Source organism: Perna viridis, chromosome 10 (assembly GCF_037379345.1).
Source record: "Perna viridis isolate PV_CMFRI_1.1 ecotype Kerala chromosome 10, ASM3737934v1, whole genome shotgun sequence".
NCBI classification, from domain to species: domain Eukaryota; kingdom Metazoa; phylum Mollusca; class Bivalvia; order Mytilida; family Mytilidae; genus Perna; species Perna viridis.
The window spans coordinates 41,892,925-41,914,198 of NC_142454.1; the positions used below are offsets into that span (position 1 = coordinate 41,892,925).

The following is a 21,274-nucleotide window of genomic DNA, read 5'->3' on the forward strand; positions in this document are numbered from 1 at the left end:
AATTTAGAAATAGGAAAACAAAACATACATTCCATTAAAAACAGGCCTAAAGCCAGTCATTTTAGGGGGTTCAGAGGGGGTGAGGGTAATTTGAACACAATTTTCATGACTTTAATTGATTAACAAATTTTAAGCTTCTTTTTATTAGGGCTGCTCAATTAAAACATACGAGGGACAGGGGGATGGCACTTTTATTCTTTGTACACAGATGGGTGTTCAGGTCTCTTGAGAAAATGTAGAGCATAATACAAAACATCAATAGAACTTCTATTGGTGACTCCCCTGCTGAAATGTGACTTCCCTGGGTACCTCATATCTTTTAATGGAACAGTCCTCAGTATAAAAATCATAACTATTGGAAAATTAGTAGCATTATATTTTGAAGCAGTCTTTTTTCACTATAGGACATTGCCTTGCAAATAATGAAAAAGTATTGTGGAAGTATTATTGTTTTGTGGGATACCAAATTTCAAGGTTTTTGTGGATTTAGCAAAGCATGAAATTTGGTTCCCAATGAAATTAAAGAAGGAAAGACTACTTTAAAGTATATTGAATTTTGCTTCAACAGAATTATAAATTGTGAAAAAATTCAAAATTACATAAATTTTCTAAATTTAAAAAGTTCATTGAAGACAATCTGGGGACATTTCGACTATGTGCAAACCAATACATTCACCAGTGCCCATCACAAATGCCTGATCAAAGAGGTAGACCTAGGGTAAAGAACATAACTCTTACAAATCATTAGAATGTTTGTATTCAGCAATTTATATCAATCTCATGTAAGCACCAAACTAACTTGGATTGATTTCATTCTGTTTCAAATGAAAGCTTGATAGGCTTCAGTGAAATTGAATATGATACAAACACATCACTGATTTCAAGATTTATGTTCCTCACCCTAAGTCTTCCTCCTTCTGGGAGTAAAAATGTCTCTATTTTTACCTGACTTTTTACAGATATAGTATTGTTCTAGGTCACATCTTTTGTCATTCCATTGATAATTCCAACTTGGTACAATTTCTACACAGTCTTCTCCAGAAGGAGCAAACATTCTATCATTAGGTTCTCCTAAAAAAAAAAATCCTTTATGGTTTAAATTTGTGAACTGTATTTTAAATTCTTCTTGTCAGAATGGCGAGAGATCGACAAATTGACAAAATAAAATTTCACAAGCCAGCTTGGTTCAAGTACAACCCAAAAGCATTGAACATATTTTTTTTTTCATTTAATTATTGTATTTAGTTCCCTTTATTGTCACTAATTTACTGTTCATATCTTCCATAACATTTATTTAATTTAGATTTTGACCAGTGGCAATTTGATACTGCCCATTGGTGTAGAACAATACCAGAATAAATGAACTTCAATTGAAGCAAGAGGTTTAGCACGCTATAAAAACCTGGTTTAACCCACCATTCCTACCAGAAATACCTAAACCAATGCAGCTAGAAATTTTTAGTTCTATAATTTTGTTAATACCTTTCATAATATGTCAGGTTGGAAGAAATGTTTTGAAATGTAAAAGATAATGAAACTGAATTGTTCAGGATCATTTTTAAAATACATCAGGAAATCAAATAAATTGACTGATCAAGTGCAAAATATCAATCTTTTGTCTAACAAAATAGGTTATGTAAATCTCGTTCTAGTTTCATTTTCTTTAATGGAATTTCCAATGTAGAACGTATTGAATACCGAAGACCGACCTGTATTTTATTGTTTACTTCCGGGTACTCGAAACACTGTCTAACAATGCAAAATCTTCTTGTTTATGCTTTTTCTTACTTCATTTATCATTTAGAAATAGTTATTTGTCATTTTTATCGGTATTTTTTATACAGAAAAATTTTTGCCCTTAACACTTAACTCAACGCTCTCTAAATGAAAAATCACTATGCTTTTAAATGGTAGACTAGGACCAATTCTCGTGAAATCATGGGGTCACATGACGAGACTTACATACCCTATTCTACAATAATCTATGTCTAAAACAACTTATTATTAATTTATTTAGTTTGATTTGAAAGAAATGTCATCCTTCTGTTTATGTGGATTTTATTACTTTTATTGCCAGGGCCTTTCCAAGCTTACTTAAATGTGTCATACACACTTATTGCAGACCATTTGGTGATCTCTATTTTGTATTTATGGTATAGGCTGGTTATGTTTTACCATAACTGTTCTTATTTTCTATAGTGTTTAATGATTAGTCAACATTACCTGGATGCCAGTTGAGGTAGGCAAAAGGTGAGCCATCAAGCCATGACCATCCTCCCTCCTGTGAGGAATCAGATCCACCAATCCAATAATTACTTGATAACTTCAGGTATTTAGGTGTACTCAGTATAGCTGAAATATACATGTTGATCATCAATGTGGTAATTTCTTGATAACTTCAGGTACTTAGGCATACTCAGTATAGTTGAAAAATATAATACATCACTGCAATCAACATTATTAATGATAAGGAAGTTTAGTTTAACTCTTGTTATCTGCAAAGATATTCTTGAACAAATATGCTACTTAAATCTGAATGAGCACATATGCAATGGGAATATAAATAGCTCTTGTGTACTACACTTCTTATGATATGTTCTTTTTTTAAACAATAAAAGCTGAGATCTACACATGGATCTAAAAACTATTTAAAACCCCCAAATATTATTTATATATATTCTAGCCCTATCTGAGCATACAGGAATGATAACCCTTTAATTTGTACCTACCACTTTTCAAACCACTTTTAATCAGTGTGTTAGATTTATATTGAAATATTTGGTGGTCATTAAATTTCAATTAGCATAACTAAATTGGTCTTTGTCTACTAGGACCTAGGAAAGACATCCAACTTATGATACTGATTGATTGATTATGGCAGATATATTTCATGCGTTACTTGAAGACAATCATCAACCTATCAGATAGACCCTGCCTTGTACTAGTCCAACCTGCTGAGCCATTTTTTATTGTGTAGCTCACAGAAGCAACCGCCTATAGGTGAATATGTCCCTTATTTGGATACTTTATTCTGACTCCCTGCCAATCAGTCTTCATTCTATTCCCCTAAGCACCCTGTGCTTGGTGGAGATGCAGTGACTGCTAATCTAGAAGTCTTTGATGTGATTCGCCCAGGGATATATCCCATGATCTTCCTAACCTGAGGTATGCATGCTACCCTGCTTATGATAACTGACATATCTATCAATAAGGCGTCTTAAACCTGTGACCTCTTCCTCTTACATGTTACATCTATTACCTTGTAAATATCTCTGTTCCCGTGGTGATACAATACTGACAAGATTACTGTTCATCTGTTGACAGGCCCACTGGGCATTGGCAAATGTTTTTGGGTGATTCAGTACAACTTGGTAACAGAATCCATCCAAGGAATTAAAAATCCACTGCGAACCACAGCGATAAGAATATACTCCTGTCAGTAAGATAACAAAGATTTAAGTAAATTCAACATTTCACAACATGGCCATAGATACACTCATATATTCCTAATATTGGTTAACTTTAAAGCATAGCAACATTTAAGTACTGTAAATGTTTTAATTTTTTGCAGATTCTGTCAAGAGAACATATTTGCATGTATCAATTTTGGTGCCATTGAGTTTTATGGGTACTGTTTTTGGTGTTTTTCTGTCAACTACAAATTAATACTTTTACAGTGACATTTATTCGTGGATACCAATTTTTGTGGATTTGGGTAGAAACACAAGTTCCTGGATTCTACAAGAAGAGTGTGTTAAAATTTCAAGCCACTGTGATGAGTTGATGCTGAGAAAACTGTGACACAAATTCTAACTTTCAAATATATAAAGTAAAAATATATAAAAAGTCCTCTGTAAACAGGAAATGGTAGAATTTTTTGGAAAATGGATCCCACCATTTGGCTTGACTACAGGAAGACTGTGTTAAAATTTTAACCTGCTGTAATTAGTTGCTGAGAAAACTGTGAGGGAAAAAATTGTTACGGACATACCTAAACACAGACAAAGGTAAATTAGTATACCCCCTTCTCCTTTTGAGCTGGGGTATAAAAATAGAAATATTGTACATACCTAATGTAGTAGGTGGCAGAGTGATTAGAGTGTTTGCTCCTGGTGCTACAAAACACAAAGAAATGATTATCACATTTATAATATACATAAATCTATGAACGATAGTTTTAAAGTTGCTCTATGAAATATACTTAGATAGTGTTATTTTGTGTAAATAATATGTAAAGAAATACATGCCCACCTTAAGGAGGTAGACCTAGGGTAAGGGACACAACTCTTGAAATCAGTGATATGTTTGTATGATATTCAATTTCACTAAAGCCTATCAAGCTTTCATTTGAAAAGAATGAAATCAATCCGAGTTACTTTGATGCTTACATGAGATTGATGTAAAATAATGAATGCAAACATTTCAATGATCTGTAAGAGTTGTGTACCTTAGATCTACCAGTAAATAGTCATGCATGAATTTAATTGTATTTAATGGCAGACATTTCATGTATTTCATGATGTCAACTCATTTGACATGCTGCAATGGTAAAAAAATGATAAAATGGAGTATCAATGAATTATTTTTTTAATCTCTAATCAGAAAAAAAAAATCAATATTATAACAAAGATAGAAGTGAAAATTTAGAGATTAAATACATACATGCAATTTTCTCGCAGATAAAATCTTGTTGAACAGTACAATTGCCGTCATCCCAAGCCCCAGTGAAATCCTGACGACCTCCAACTATCTGCATACAGTCTTCACCTGACCCAATGTCATCAGGTTCCCCAGGGAAGAAGTTCAGGAAGGTAGGCTGTAAAGTTATAGGCATTTTCACACTAATATTCTTGAAGACTCAGTCAATACTTCCCCAAGGTAAAAAGAACACTTCTTTCAAAAATTTGATTAAGTGTCAGTCTTTGAAAGAATCAGGCAGTGAGTGAAACATGGTATGAAAAAAAAAAAAAAAACATCATTATGACGGTGTAATGCTGTGAAAATGCACATTTCAAGGGCAGATAACTCTGTCAAAAACTTCATTTTTCTTACATTCTATTGAAAAATTTCTGAGCGAATCCAGTGATGCAGAGATCAAATAATGGTATTTTCAAATAAAAAGTGCATCCTGCAATGAAATTATATCCCCAGATCGGTGGGGTTTTGAAATACATGTTTCTGATTTTTCCAATTTTGCCTGATTCCTACAAACACTTACACTTAAAAACTAAGAATTTTAAGGGGATACTTTGCATTTACATTACACAAGTACTGTGTCTGCTCATAACATAGAATGAAAAGGTCCAATGTTTTTTATCCTCATGACCGTTGAGAAATTTCAGCACCCATCGTTTACATAACCCTTGATTTATTTGCTCTTAATAAGATTCTCATACAAAGGTTTGAAATGCACTGAAACTAACATGATAGACGTATTTACATGCCATTAGACGTCATTTATGAAAAAACTTGTGGATGCCATTGATGAAAATAATATATTTTCCCGTTGCTTTCTTACTGAATTCTCCTTCAACTTAAAGATCAATGATGTCACAATTTAAAATTACATTGTTTCATTGACATCAAAAGGTTACTCGGAGACAGATCTGGGGTCATTTGGAGCAAAATGACAAGTGTTAATTCATGTATTGAATTTCAGCAGATGTGTGATTTACACAGGCTACAGGTTTATCAAGGGTTTAGTATATGTAAGTTTTACTGTATATTGACTTACCGATGTTTGGTCCACCCATTGTAGTTGTTTATAGACCGGATAATAGCGGAGACCTATCCATGAAGAGCTGACAGATAACAGGTTCTCTATAGCAGAAAAATTGTGATTATTAAATACCAGTCCAAATAAAACTCAGGCACTGCCTATTGTAGAGGTGAATAACAGTGTAAAAAAACCCACCAAACAAACAATATTTTTTCAGCAGATGTTGGCTTTACTTTTAAGCATTTTCAGTCGTTTCGCATTCTGTATTTTTGAGAAAACCTTACAATCATCTCCCACTAATATCAACCAAATCAAACCAAATCAAGAATGATAACACAGGGCCAATTTCGAACACAATCTATATATCTTGACAATACAACAATCGAAAAATAAACCAAGACTTTTATGTGGTGTGTAACAATATCTGAATTAAAAATGAATTTGAAATCATAGTTTTTAAACTGCATGATCACCTCTGCCTGATTTTTACAGACTGCTACCTAATACTGATGAATACCTATAAAACTGGTAAAAACCATAAGACTGTTATTATGGTATCTGGAATTACTCCAAGGTGGGATGAAAACGTCACTTCACAAAACATAATGTTAGATTCATAAATCTGTTATTGCATTTAATTTATTGTGGAGGTAAAAAAACAGATAATTCATGTTTCCTGAATTATGTACAAAAAAAATATGACTGATGCATAACAAATTATTTTTGGCACAATTCCAAACATCTTTAAAGAATATTCCATCAATGGTAATTATTAGACAGTTTGGCACAAATAATGTGAATAATAATCAAAAGTGAACAAATTTTTCCAACGTACGAAAGAATCCAAACTGCTGGTACATCCCCCCAATAAGTCCCCAATTTGTTAAATATTACTCCAGCTAAGAATCATGCAAAATGTTATTCATGGGTGAAAAACCTACATATTTCCATTATTGTTATTTTGTTTGAATTGCCAAAGTAAACAGAAATTAACATACAGGTTTTCATATAACCCATCGTCTTAGATAACAATTCCATAGAATGCAATGTAGATTTCAAAACTCTGTAAATGACACTCAAATACAATAGAATCTATTGGATTTACAATGTTGATTATCTCTTAAGAGCTGGCAAATTTGAATAAATAATTATACATTTCATAATATAGACCCATAAAACAACTAAATTACAAAAATAAAAATATGTAGCTTTTTTGGGATGTCTCATATTTTTCAGATTTTGCATGATCCTTACAAAGACTGCTACTTAAATTTTTTTGCAAATGAAAATTTTAATCTCTGAAAATGTGTTTAATCTTTAGAACTCAGTGAACCATAGTAATAAAAGTGTGTTTAATTTAAGAACTTTTATTCTAAATTACTTACTAATTATAAAATCCTGCTTATTAGAATCATGAATGGTGACGAGGTCAGCATTGGCTGCATAACAATAACGCTGGGCATCATGCCAACTCAGCCCACTGGAATTCTGGGAAACACCGAAATAATAACACTGCCCACTATATAGTACCCACCCAGGGTCACAGTGGACATCAGCTATAACAAGAAATAAATGTTGGTAAATTGGTGTTAACTTAAAAGAAGTTGCTACATCCTTAAATGTAACAAGAAGTAAGCCCATTTCACATGCAAAAGCGATTCATTCATAGGAAAAAAAGTTTATGCCAAATCGGAGAAATATTGAAGCTCGCAGCCTCTTAAGTACATGTAGCAAGTTTTCCAAGTTCAACTTCACCATGATTACCCTTATAATCTAATTCTGACCTTTGTTTACCTACATTTCATTTCTCAATTTTTTAAAACGAGTTTTCAAACCTATGAGGTATAATAACATTTTAATGATTTACCTTTATAATAAACTACTCTCCCCCCCCCAAAAAAAAAAAAAAAAAAAAAAATAAATAAATAAAATCTACATTTCAATCATTTACAATTTAAGCTGTTGATAAAAACATACGTGCAGGTGTAACTTTCTGGTTAATGTCTGTTGTAATGGTAGCTTTACAGATGAAAGGTAGAGAATTAAAACAGTAACCATCAGACCATGAACTAGCAGTATTACCTAATGAAATAAAAAAACCTTGTTTAATCATGTTATCTTTATTGGCCATCACTGTTTTCTTGTTTGACATGTTTATGAAATAATTGTTACTTTATATGTAGTATTGTCCTAAATTTTGACCTTAAATCGAGTACAATAAATACTGTTTCAACTGAACTTCTGGACTGTTTGGTTAAGGCTGTTGTTATGGTGACACAAGTTCAAAATACTTTACTTTGAAACTAGAAATTTAGGACTGTGAGATGACCAATTAAAATTGTTCCATCAAAACATATTTAAGAATTGAGGGAAGCAACTTTTGTCAAAAGAATCATCATAGAGGACATTTCAAACTCAAGTCTAAATAATTCTTTCAAATTGCTAAGAAAGATGAAGTTTATATGAAAATCATAAGAAGTGAATTTTAGAATTTCAAGTGAAAACCACATAAATGAGAAGGGCATTGACCACTCTTACTGGCCTAAAATACAGCTGAACATTAATCAACAAGTGTTGAAATTGTTGTGAAATTGGCAACTTGAGTCCATAACAATTACGCAAATAATACGCCTTCTTGCATTAAAAGGACAAAAGGATTGCTTGAAGTATACTCTAATTCAGTTATTCTTTCTATAATGGTGTCTACACTTAAAAAACTATATCTGCCTGTGTAGAGGAGATGAGAGTATCTACACTACTCAACTTCATAAAAACATGTTCTACTAGTTTTTATACCCCACCACACAAAATGGCAAGATATCATGTGATACCCCGTGACAAGTTGTGTCCATCCATCCCCCTACATAACGTGGCTGCATGTCAATGTTCCATCAACTGTGTTAGTGGTAGAAAGTACCCACATAGCCAAATACTAGATGAGCTTGAATGTGATTAATTAAATTTGAGGACGGCTTATCCAAATACATTGGACATTAGCCACAGCATTAGTCTATGTCTTTATTTTTATAACAGTGTGGCCAATGCAAATTTTATACTACTGCTAACACAGATTAATGTTTTTCAATAAAACATGAACTGTTTATTTAACTCACCGTGACTTTTCTTAGTTTCACTTTCACAATGTAAATATGTTCTATTTTTAGACATATTTCTTACCTGCCATAATCATGCCACAATCTGTTCTATTTTTAGTAAACCTTGGATATGTTAAGTCCCAATGTGTAAAGTTACTTAAACTATTTCCATCAACCCAGGTAAAATTATGATTGGTTCCTGGCATTGCTGAAAAATGTCAAATAAAAACATTAAAGTGTCAATAACATTTAGAAACAAAAGGTTGAATTCATGTTTTTGAGGATTTAAAGTTAGCACTTCTATAGAAATCTCTTTTTCGTTGAGAAGCAAATTTTGAAGCTTACCCACGAAAACAACGAAAACTGGTACCCCACAAACAATAGTACTTTCACAGTAAAATATTTCCCTAGTTAAAATAAATTGTTATACTACTGCATACCACTTAATCCTAACCAGGCTTTCTGAACTTGTTGACTGACCATCATGTTCTGAATAAATCCCTCCTCTTCTGCACTGCAAAAATATAAAAATAAAATTAGAAGATAACAAGTAACTCATGCCTAATGTCTCCTGCCACTGTAAAAAAAGTTGAAGTGTAAAAGTCCCATAACTCCTGTACAATTTGCCAAATAAAAATGACGATGCAATATGATTAACTACAAATGGTGACTAACAATCCTACAAAATTTGAACAAAATCTATGAAGTGCTTTCCGAGGAGTTGTGTCAACTGTTGTGACTGATTGGACAGATGGACAATGATATTCCTTTGTCTGGACAGAAATATAGATAATTCACGGTACTTTTCATATAACATGCTTTTTTCAACCTGAGGTCATTTGTATCAAATAAGAGCGGAAAGCCATTAAGGCTTAGCAGCTGATATTTGCATGACCAATAGCTATTTATCAGACAGATAGTTCATTACTTTTTTTTTCATTTTAACTACAATGTATATGCTAATATGCAAGTGGAAATAAACTTTCTCCACCATTCAGTAATGGACATAAAGTAGCAGTCTTTGTAAGAATCATGCAAATTCTGCTATATGTAATACAACTCAAAAATTACAGAAAAGGCTCCACATTTTTATTTTGTTATTAAGTTGCTTTATAGGTCTATATAATGGAATGTATAATTATTCATTCCAATCTGTCTGCTCTAAGGGGATAATTCACATTGAAAATCTAATAGTTTCTGCTGTATTTTTGTGTCATTTACAGAGTTTTCTCCCTTAATTTTGAAGTTTACAGTACATTCTATATAATTTTTATCTCCCAAGAACAAAGGTTATGAAAAATTACATGTTATTTTCTGTTTACTATAACATTGAAAACAAAATATCAAAAATAAAAATATAAAAGCTTTCCAACCATGCGTCACATTTTGCATGTTTCTTACTTGGACTGCTACTTAAACATCCTAGAGGACATTTCAAACTCAAGTCTAAATAATTCGTTCATTCCCAGAAAATTTTTTAATGCAAGAACTGCATGAAGTGGAACTTATTTTTAGAGTTATATAAACAATACTACTTCTTTCGTCACAAAAGTGGGTGTTGCTATCTAAAATCTATATCATTGCTCACCAAAGGCAACAAAAGTTTAAGGGGCTAAAGCCTTACATATATCACATATTAAGGCCAGGCAATCTTAGATTCTCATCCATACTTCACAAATAGTGGGCTTTTATTTTTCATTTCTAACCAGATATTTGCTAGCCTAATTGTAGCTTTTTAAAACATAGATATGTTCTAAATCCACAGCCACTTCAGTTTCAGAGACGACATATTGTTTTAGTCACGAAGAAATGAAAAATTTGAGTTTTGTAGTATTTCAATACTAGAAACTGATGCGAAAAAAAGTCAGATTTTTACAATTCCTGCCACTGTTTTTTTTTTCATTTCTGTCAATCTATTAAGGGCAGGAGGGTACGAGAATCTACTAATTGATTTTATTTGGCCTAATGTGCGGTCAAACAGATTTCAATAATATCATTAAGTTTCCAGTTTCTGTATACCTGTAAATAGTTACTAGTTTTGTGTTCTGGTTTTCACAGTAGCTCTTAGCTCCAACCCATGTGCTTTGCAAAGCTGGGACACTAACTAACTGGTAACAGTAGTTAATATACTGTGCCCAACCATCTGGACACGTGCCTGAAACAAAAAAAAAAAAAAGTCAAATATAAAACAAAACTTTTGCAAGTAGGACGCAAATTTGAAAATTTTAAAAATGCTTTCATACTCATAGATTGAAATAAAAAAAAAATGTGTGTTTCAAAATTTACAAGAGTAGTGTTCATGATCTAACACTAGGTGAAAATCTCTATATATAAAGACCTTTGGCCCACAGCCTACACAGTAAAAAGGGTCTTCCTTACTGGTATATTTGAATTATCAGGTGGGTTCATAATATGAAGAACAAGTTTTAATTTTGGTGGCCTGAATTCCAGTTCAGAGCTTACCAGTAGGTTTAGTACAAGCAAATTTCTTTTCTTCTGTACACAAATCTGAATCCCAGTAATAACTCTGCCGGGGGTTGGCATAAACGCAGGTTCCTCCTTTGGTCCTACAGGAATGATAAAAAGAATGATTTTAGTTGCAGTCTTTGTAAGAATCGGGCAAAATTGGAAAAATCAGAAACATGCATGTCAAAACCCCACCGATCTGACAATATAATATTACTCAAGGATGCTTTCTTTATTTGAAAAGACCATTATTTGATCTCTGCATCATTGGATTTGCTCAGAAATTTTTTCCATAAAATCATAGAAAAATGAGGTTTTTGACAGATTTACATGTATCTGCTCTTGAAATGTTCATTTTCGGTGCTATTCAATGAAATTGTAACTCAGTGGTCCAGCACGACATGGAAAATCTTGTCTTGCAAGTAGTCAAATTACACAATCAAAATGAAGGGTTTTTACATACCATGTTTCACCTACTTACTGCCTGATTCTTACAGGGACTGACACAATAATATGATGACTGTGAACCAATTAATTATTGTGTATTATAAACATTTGTTACCCCAACAAAATCACAAAACGCTATTTATCAACTTTTATATGTATGTATGTATGTATGTATGTATGTATGTGTTGGATTTGACAGGGAGATTGTGCATCAAAAAAACTGCTGCATTAAATTCAAGACATTCATGTGGGGGACTACAGGTAAAAAAAAACTGCTGCAATAAAAACAAGACATTCATGTGGGGGACTACAGGTAAAAAAAATTGCTGCATTAAAAACAAGACATTCATGTGGTGGGCTACAGGTAAAAAAAAACTGCTGCATTAAAAACGACATTCATGTGGGGGACTACAGGTAAAAAAAAACTGCTGCATTAAAAACAAGACATTCATGTGGGGGACTACAGGTAACATGTGGGGGACTACAGGTAACAAAAATTGCTGCATTAAAAACAAGACATTCATGTGGTGGGCTACAGGTAAAAAAAACTGCTGCATTAAAAACGACATTCATGTGGGAGACTACAGGTAAAACAAAACTGCTGCATTAAAAACAAGACATTCATGTGGGGGACTACAGGTAAAAAAAACTGCTGCATTAAAAACAACATTCATGTGGGGGACTACAGGTGAAAAAACTGCTGCATTAAAAACAAGGCATTCATGTGGGGGACTACAGGTAAAAAAAACTGCTGCATTAAAAACAAGACATTCAAGTGGGGGACTACAGGTAAAAAAAAACTGCTGCATTAAAAACAAGACATTCATGTGGTGGACTACAGGTAAAAAAAACTGCTGCACCAAAAACAAGACATTCTTGTGGGGGACTACAGGTAAAAAAAACTGCTGCATTAAAAACAAGACATTCATGTGGGGGACTACAGGTAAAAAACACTGCTGCATTAAAAGCAAGACATTCATGTGGTGGACTACAGGTCAAAATTGAGTTATCTTTCTTTGAAAAATAAATTTCTTGATCATTAACTGTGAATATTTTTTCTGTATCTGCCTTATTCACCTGTCGAAAACCACAAAAGTTTACAGATGCAAAAATTTGTAACTAATCCCTATTCAAACTATTGTAAATTTAGATATTACTTCAATTTGGTGAATTTTTTTTTTAAAATGCTACAAAATAGTTGTCACAACAATTTAATCTTGGATTACTAAGCATCAGGCAGTACTAAATTGAATTTTTATCTCAAAAAAGCAAGAATTTAACTCAATATTTTGCCCAAGACAAAACCTGTACAATTTGCCACTGTACGTTTTGTTTTGTTTCTACTTTAAGTTTACTTTTATGTTAATTATATATATAGGGGCAACTATTTTGATGTACCCGTATATCATGTTGTTTCAAGGCCAGCTGCAGCCTGACAGTTTCTCATCATTCATTGAAGACCCATGGGCGGCCTTGGCTGACATTTTTCATCCCGATTTGTATTGTTGTCTCTTTGACATATCCACCATATTCATTCTCATTTTAAACTTTTCATGTACTACAGTCATGATGTACATGTATAGTTTTACAATGATGCTTTCCTTTCTTTTTTTTTTTTTTGGGGGGGGGTGGTAGATTTTCTGTTTATAATTTGGTTAGTGTGTTTTTGTATATTTCTTTCAATATTACTTTTAACAATTTGATTGTTAAGTTTTTAATGGAAAACTGGATAAAGTTCTGCCAAAATGATGAATTGATGAATGTTTACAATTAAGTCCTTAGAGCACCAGTTTTCTACCAAAATATGAATCAGCCAAATTTTTGTCTAAAAAATCACCATATTTTACACCTGCCATATGGTATATAGGGCACAAAGGATCTTTTTAATGACGGGAAAAACTTAAATTTGATAAGAGAAACAGAATCTTACACTATTACCCATGAGAAACCATACACAAACCCTACAGTTAAATTACCTTGTATCAAATGAGAAGCAAGAAAATATTTCTCCAATTCAAATACTTTTTGAAAATCTCATAGAGATATTTTTTACTGGAAAGCTATATTCAGAATTTTATTTCATTTCAGTTTTAGTTTTATTAGCTGAATACTTACAGATATTGTCTTCCATATGATGTCCATGGCTGCCATTTAAGTGTCATATTATTGCTGTATCTAAATTGACCTGGATATGGCTATAAAATACACAACTTTTCATTGATTTTGTGGGAGTTTGCCTCCCATATTGGAGAGTTAACAGGTATGAAAATGAAGTTACAAGATTTTCTGAAAATGAGCATCATGATATCCTACATTTTCATTAATCTCAATCATTCTTTTATCTTTTTTTACATTCTACTGGAATAAATTTGTGGTATTTGATTCAAAGAATTGCAGTACATTTGTATACTTAAAGTTTAATGGTTGTATAGTTGTATCATCATGAACTCGTGGATCATCAGGGTGTTCTAACTCGTGGATCATTACGGTGTATGAACTCTTGATCATTACTGCGTATCTATTGGCTCCACGAGAAATGATTTGTTCATTATGTCATGGTTTTCCTCTTAAGTCTAGATATGACATTTTATGAGCAGTTTGGCAAGTGTTTCTAGAAAAGCAGAGGATCCCTACCCTACCAGTGCACCTGGTCCATGCTCCCAGTTTTAGGTGAAGTCTGGGTTGCTCATTCACTTTAGTTTCTATGTGTGTGTTATTTCATGTCATTTGTTGTGTGTCAATTTTTGAGGGTTGTTATTATCATTGGATTATGGTCTTTTTTTTATTACCTATTGAATTTTAAAGTAGATCATACCTATAACACAGAGCATTCTTTTCTGTCATCTTGCAAATCGTAATTGTTTTGAAATAGGAAAGAATGTTGGCTTCATATAAATTTGTAAGAAAATTTATTCATCAGTATTTAGTTTGTGAAATATTTAAAATATAAAACATGGTAAATAAAGGCTTTAATAGACCTCAATTATCTCGAATCAAGTTTGGTGACCTATGTTTTATTACAATAAAATTCTTAAGTATGTTCAATCAGGGTCTACTTTAAAAAAACCATGAAATTTGAAATATTGGTTATGATCTACCTTATACTAAAAGTTATTTGTATGTGTACAAGTAACCTTTATTGAAAACATGTAAGCTAGGTATTTATACATAGTGTACCTCAGCTATACCTGTGTGTTCTTTGAAACTCATCATGAAAAAATTATCAAATCCCCCACCCCCTTAGAAGTCCATTCTCAATAAAAGAACTAATCCTTATGGAATTCATCAGTACTTACAACATCAGAGATATCTGTCCATAATTGATTATCATCTGCATTATCTTTATTGTTACAAGGTACAAGTTCTCCCAATGCATAAACTTCTTTCCTATTAACAGGCCTAACAAGATTGCCACCATTTTTAGAACATGTCCGATTTGCATCTAACCAAGCTGCCTTTTCAGTAAAAATTTTCATGCATTCATTTTCAACCAGTGTCCAACCATCTGCTTCATTACACAGTTCAAAAGCATCTGTAAAAATGAGCCATGTTCCAATGTCCTTAACCTTTCTAACTAAAAGCAATAACTCAGCACTGATTTTTCTACTGTTCTAAGGAAAGGACCCATGTACTTGGGAAAAAAATGTAAAAATTGCTACTTAGTGAAATAATCTGTATACATGAGTGCAAGGCTTTTTGTTAAGTACTTTAAAATAATTCTAAATGAAAATCCCTTTCTGAGGATCCTTAAGACTCTATTGTACAGAAAGCCATGAGATGCCCTCTGAATGACACATAGGGTGCAGAAGAGCGGACAGAGGATTATGTTTATCAAATCCTAAAAAAATATCTATTCTAATCATGAACAAATCATGATACCATGTTTCAAGTCACAATTGGGAATTTACCTGCTTAATTTTGGAAATATATTGCATACTTCTCTCAGAGAACAGGCTAAATTTGATCTCAGAATAATGCTTAAAATATCACTGGTCAGCCATAAATGGAAGCTTGCCATAAATATAGCTCTCATTTCATTATAGCCATTAGTGATTTAATGTTATGTTGTTATGTACATGTACATGTATCTTCATTCTAATACATCTACATTATATCAAGTTATTCCACTGACTTAAAACCAATTATTTTCAAATATTAAAAGTGACTTTTATGCTTGCGAAAAAACTTCTTTAGATATGAGTGGTTGAGTCTAGATACTTTCGACATTTTAAACTTAAAAAAAAACAAAAAAAAACAAAAGACAATACTGCAACCAGGCTGCATTAGAATACTACTTAGACAATAAGGCCTGTGAATTTTCATGTTAAAAGACCTGACACTAAGTCATCTACCCTTGACTTTAACTGATACTGACCAGACGGTCCTGGACCTTACCTTTTGACCTGACACAAATGACACCCTGCCCACCATAACAGTCGACCTGGTGAACTTGACCTTGATAAGGGCGATAGCTATACATGGTTGCACATCTATGCCTAGCGTCTTCTCGATGTCCAACTTGATTTCGTAACCATTTCCTAGGAATAAATATTCTCCTTAACATTCAACTGGTTTAAATTATTTCCCCAGTTCCAATAGTAAAAGAAGTGAGTTAAAAATGCATTTGAGCAATATCTATTCTACAGGTAGTAACACATTGAAGTTCAACTTATTACCTTAAGCACCTATGCCAAAATTATATTTTGCTATGTATTGACTTGATTGAAGGAGTACAAGTTCCTTCCACAAACAATGTAGAAACATGGAAAATATCATTTGGCAAGATAAAACTCGCAGAGAAATTTTCAACTAAATAAATAATCACAGATTTTTACACCATTTTCAAGGCCTAATCTAGACATTGATGAAAAGGAGAAGTTAAATTAAATTCTCAGTGGTTTGCCTTTAACCAATAGCCCAAAACCCAGGGATAGTAAAAATTGATTTGGGCTAGTGAAATGATGTTTACTTTTCTAGTTTCAGGCTAGTTGAATCCTTTACAGTCCTCTATTATTCAGGCTAGTCCTAGAGAATTTTGAAGGAAAGGACAAAATTATTCTGTTAGTAAAATAACATTTTCGTCTATGTAATCTATTACAAAAACTTCTCCCTGTCAAAGACAAAGGGAAAAAGTGAGCACAAAGGAGAACTTTACGCTCATTAGGCCCTGATTTTTATTCAACTCACGTGGAATTGGCATCATAAGTTGTATTGTCTACCCATGTCCATGTTTTATTGACCCTCTGCAAACCGATGTAGAACTCCATGCGAACTCCATGAATTAGCTGGGAGTTTACCCATTGCTGTAAATAAAGTATACAACATGAACAAGGATGTATTTACGGACACATGTGCTTAAGACCAAAAACTAGTCTCAAAAAATGACTGATTTGTTTTTTTAATTCAAAGTCCATGCAGGTTTTTTACAACTATTTTTATTTTTTTCCCAGGCTTTTAATATGAATCTAATACATCAAACAGATTCTCAGTCAAAACATTCTAGTTGAACTACTTGCAAGTTAGAAAATCTAATGAAATAAGTTATAACCTTGCTTTTGTTAAAAATTCAAAAATGTGGAATTTTTTTTTTATTCAAATACTACACTTTTGAAGGTCGTGACCCTGATTTAGTAGATACAGGTCCATCCCTAACTCAGACATAATGTTACAGTTTATCATTACTTTGTTGTAGATAACACACACTGTGTCATTGTGTGACATCAGATCAGAGACTATGAACTTGGCTAATGGATCATGCTGAAATGTATTAAGTAGCAGTCTTTCTAAAAATCAGACAGAAGGTGATTCATGCACGTCAAAAACCCACCAAATTCAGTTTTATTTCTTGTTCATAAACAGTAACTGATCACTTAACCAGTCTTAGTTTTTCATTTCGTTGTTGCGCTTTTGAGATAAAATTTATATAGATTGTACATGAAATTTGTACTTTGCAAGAGTTATCGTTTTTGATTTGGCTTCATTTGGTTGCTTTTAGTGGGAGATAAATGTATGATTTTCTCAAAAGTGCAAACCTGAATGCAAAAAGGTTGTTGCTATGCGAAAATATTGCATATGTAGAATAAAAAAGCATTGTTTGTTTGGTGGGTTTTTCTTTTCCATTGGTAGTGTTTGAATTTTACGTGGACTGGTACTTAAGTGCTGGAATCTGTAAGAATCGGGCAAATTGAAAAATAATTAACCATACTGTAAACAAAACACACATATTGACAATAAGGGTACATAGTTCATGGTCTGTTGAAGACCAATTGACAGTCTGTTGGTATTAGAAGTGTCAGAGGATGCAGAAAAGCAAGGTCAAAGTAGCAATAGAATGATGGAGGAAATAGTGAGTTATCTCCCTTTGATGGTGACATTACAATGCATTTCAAATAATTTATACCTAAAATTACTGATATTTAAAAACAAGAAAAAGAAATGAATGCCATTTCTGCATTTCAGATAACATTTTGAATAAGATTTCCTGGAAAGACTTGTGTGTTTTTTCCAACCATAATTCACAGACTGCCTGATTCTTACAGAGAATAGCACTTACAAAATGTACATGGAAAACTTGAAGCTCATTTTATAAAAACCTTTTAAATTATTTCCTAAGAGATCAAAAAGTACTTCTTTTAAGTCTTAATTCATATTAGGAGGTCTGACAACTTGTCATTGAGAATTGAATCACAAAATTTTGTAATACAAAGTGAACCATGCTTTAGGGTCACATGTATTTCCATATTAGGGCATTACAGTGAAATCTGCCTAAACAGAACTTTTTTTTTACTTAAAAATTGGTCTGGTTTTAAAGGTTATGGCTTCTTGAATTAATATATTTATTCAATCGAAATACTTCTAATACCATCAACTTTTTTTTTACTTTCAAATTGGTTCGGTTTTAAAGGTTATGGCTTCTTAAAATTAACATATTTATTCAATCGAAATACTTCTAATACCATCTTTCAGTATTCAAGCTGGAATTTTGAAATGTAGGGTTGCAAGGAAAAGGGCATTCTAATGCTTCATAATGACTTGGAACCCCCCAAAAAAGTGCCTACATTCACCTATCATTACAGCATGGTTGTCAATTGCCTCACCACTAAATTTTGTGTATTGGCTTTATTGAATACATATACTTGTCTTGTGAATTTTGTGTATCGGCTTTATTGAATACACATACTTGTCTTGTGAATTTTGTGTATCGGCTTTATTGAATACACTTACTTATCTTGTAAATTTTGTGTATCGGCTTTATTGAATACACATACTTGTCTTGTAAATTTTGTGTATCGGCTTTATTGAATACACATACTTGTCTTGTAAATTTTGTGTATCGGCTTTATTGAATACACATACTACTTTTGTTAATTTTGTGCATTTATGATAGTGGTATTTGGTATATGTAAACTTTACTTTATCTATTGCACACAGCATGATAATGAGTGAACTTATGAATGTATATCATGAGTTTAAGTTTTCACAATATTTACATACTAAATAATTGGGTCAGTTTGTCCTAATATTTACTCTGATATAACAGATGAACTTAAGCCTGTACATCAGTTGTCCAGAAAAATATGTTTTTTGGTGCAAATTCCAAAATTTAACCTTAATTTTTTGCTGATACATTGTACTACATGTAAATATCTTTTCCAAAGGGGAACATGTATGTTTGGGTTATGTCAAATTCAGCCCTGAAAATACCAAACTTAGCCAAATCAGGATGGACATTGCATAATATTGAATAACATTTGTGCTTACTTTGTCAACCTTATCATCTTGGCATAACATGGAAACTCTAGTGCCAAATGAAGCCACAATGTGTGAATTCTGCCAAAATTAGTGAAGCAAATGATTTCATTACATTTTTCCTTTGCAGGAGATTTTGTCCACATGCTTCGAAGAATTAAATATTCTAACTATAAAAGCCTAGTGTATTTTCATTTAATAATAGGTCCAAAAATTGGTATAAAAGAATATACTCTTTCTCTACATATATTACTTTGGGGAAATTTGAACATAATGAATATTTTTCTCTAACAAAAATGTCCCTTGTACAATGCGACAGGAAGTGAGAATCCACAAAATACTGCATTATATAATTTTCATTTCCTGTTACATGTACTAGTTGCAATTGAAATTTCAAAGTGGACTAGTTCTCTATTAACTTAGGATGACCTGGGTGTGATTCTGTTTAACAAATAGAATTATATATCCAAATCAATCGACTTGCACCTACAAAGTTCTCATTGTTTCATATTCACAAAAATGTTTAAAGTCCCATTACTCCTGTATTAAAAGCCGTTATAGGCCTAAAATACAACTGAAAATTAATCATCAAGTGTTGAAAGGAATAATCATGAATCTCTGTTCTCCCCAGTCCCATTACTCCTGTAAAGGTGCATTAAAAGCCGTTATAGGCCTAAAATACAACTGAAATTTAATCATCAAGTGTTGAAAGGGATAATCATGAATCTCTGTTCTCCCCAGTCCCATTACTCCTGTAAAGGTGCATTAAAAGCCGTTAAAGGCCTAAAATACAACTGAAAATTAATCATCAAGTGTTGAAAGGGATAATCATGAATCTCTGTTCTCCCCAGTCCCATTACTCCTGTAAAGGTGCATTAAAAGCCATTATAGGCCTAAAATACAACTGAAAATTAATCATCAAGTGTTGAAAGGGATAATCATGAATCTCTGTTCTCCCCAGTCCCATTACTCCTGTAAAGGTGCATTAAAAGCCGTTAAAGGCCTAAAATACAACTGAAAATTAATCATCAAGTGTTGAAAGGGATAATCATGAATCTCTGTTCTCCCCAGGCCATAATAGCACTGTACATTGCAGCACTATGATAACTATAGCACTGTGCTATCAGTTATTAATTTTAGTTAGAAAGCACTATGGGCACTGTGCTACAAATTTGAAGGAAGGCCAAAAGAGCTGTGCTACACCAGTAGGCACTGTGCTATTTGAAAATTATGGGGAGAACACAGGGGACACTTGAATCCATACCACTGATCAAAGAAAATATAAAGACTTTAAACAATTCTTACTTTAAAAAGGACAAAACAATGGGTTGAAGTTTACAAAAATTCAGATATTCTGTGCATTTTGTTCTTGTTGGTCTTTTTCCAGTTATCTTTCTGGCAAGGAAACAGTGTCCACACCCAAGAAACATTCATTAATTCACAATATCTTTATCTTCACACATTATCTTTTCATTCTCCAAATTTTAATGAAGTAACAGATATACTACAATCAGAAAGTACTATTTTGATAAACTTGTTTCACTTTAATTGTATGCAGGCAAATCATGAAAAGTTTCAGGCCATAGCTGTTGGCAAAAAGACTTTTGATAAAACACCCACTTTTGATATTGGATCTGCAAAAATAAGCTGTGATGAAACTGTAAAATTATTAGGAGTAGACGTAGACTTTAAACTAAATTTTAATTTCCATATACAGAATTTGTGTAAAAAGGCAGTGCAACAGTTATATATCTAAAAAAGAATAGGTAAAAACTTGAGCAAATTAAATTGTATAACG

The 21,274-nt window shown here is 32.6% G+C and overlaps 1 protein-coding gene across 2 annotated transcripts in view; it reads right to left on the bottom strand.

The window, feature by feature from the left end:
* LOC148605948 (lymphocyte antigen 75-like) overlaps positions 1-21,274 on the bottom strand; it is a 76,210-nt gene that overhangs the window by 45,931 nt on the left and 9,005 nt on the right. For both annotated transcript variants that reach the window (XM_088547630.1, XM_088547631.1), the window contains exons 3-18: positions 16,915-17,030; positions 16,123-16,265; positions 15,024-15,259; positions 13,843-13,922; positions 11,278-11,381; positions 10,834-10,969; positions 9,255-9,328; positions 8,897-9,022; positions 7,697-7,801; positions 7,105-7,275; positions 5,735-5,820; positions 4,663-4,816; positions 4,071-4,115; positions 3,260-3,433; positions 2,224-2,352; positions 946-1,071 (exon numbers count right to left, since the gene is read on the bottom strand). In XM_088547630.1, the coding sequence (XP_088403756.1) occupies positions 946-1,071; positions 2,224-2,352; positions 3,260-3,433; positions 4,071-4,115; positions 4,663-4,816; positions 5,735-5,820; positions 7,105-7,275; positions 7,697-7,801; positions 8,897-9,022; positions 9,255-9,328; positions 10,834-10,969; positions 11,278-11,381; positions 13,843-13,922; positions 15,024-15,259; positions 16,123-16,265; positions 16,915-17,030 (2,005 nt within the window). The remainder of the gene's footprint in view (positions 1-945; positions 1,072-2,223; positions 2,353-3,259; positions 3,434-4,070; positions 4,116-4,662; positions 4,817-5,734; positions 5,821-7,104; positions 7,276-7,696; positions 7,802-8,896; positions 9,023-9,254; positions 9,329-10,833; positions 10,970-11,277; positions 11,382-13,842; positions 13,923-15,023; positions 15,260-16,122; positions 16,266-16,914; positions 17,031-21,274) is intronic.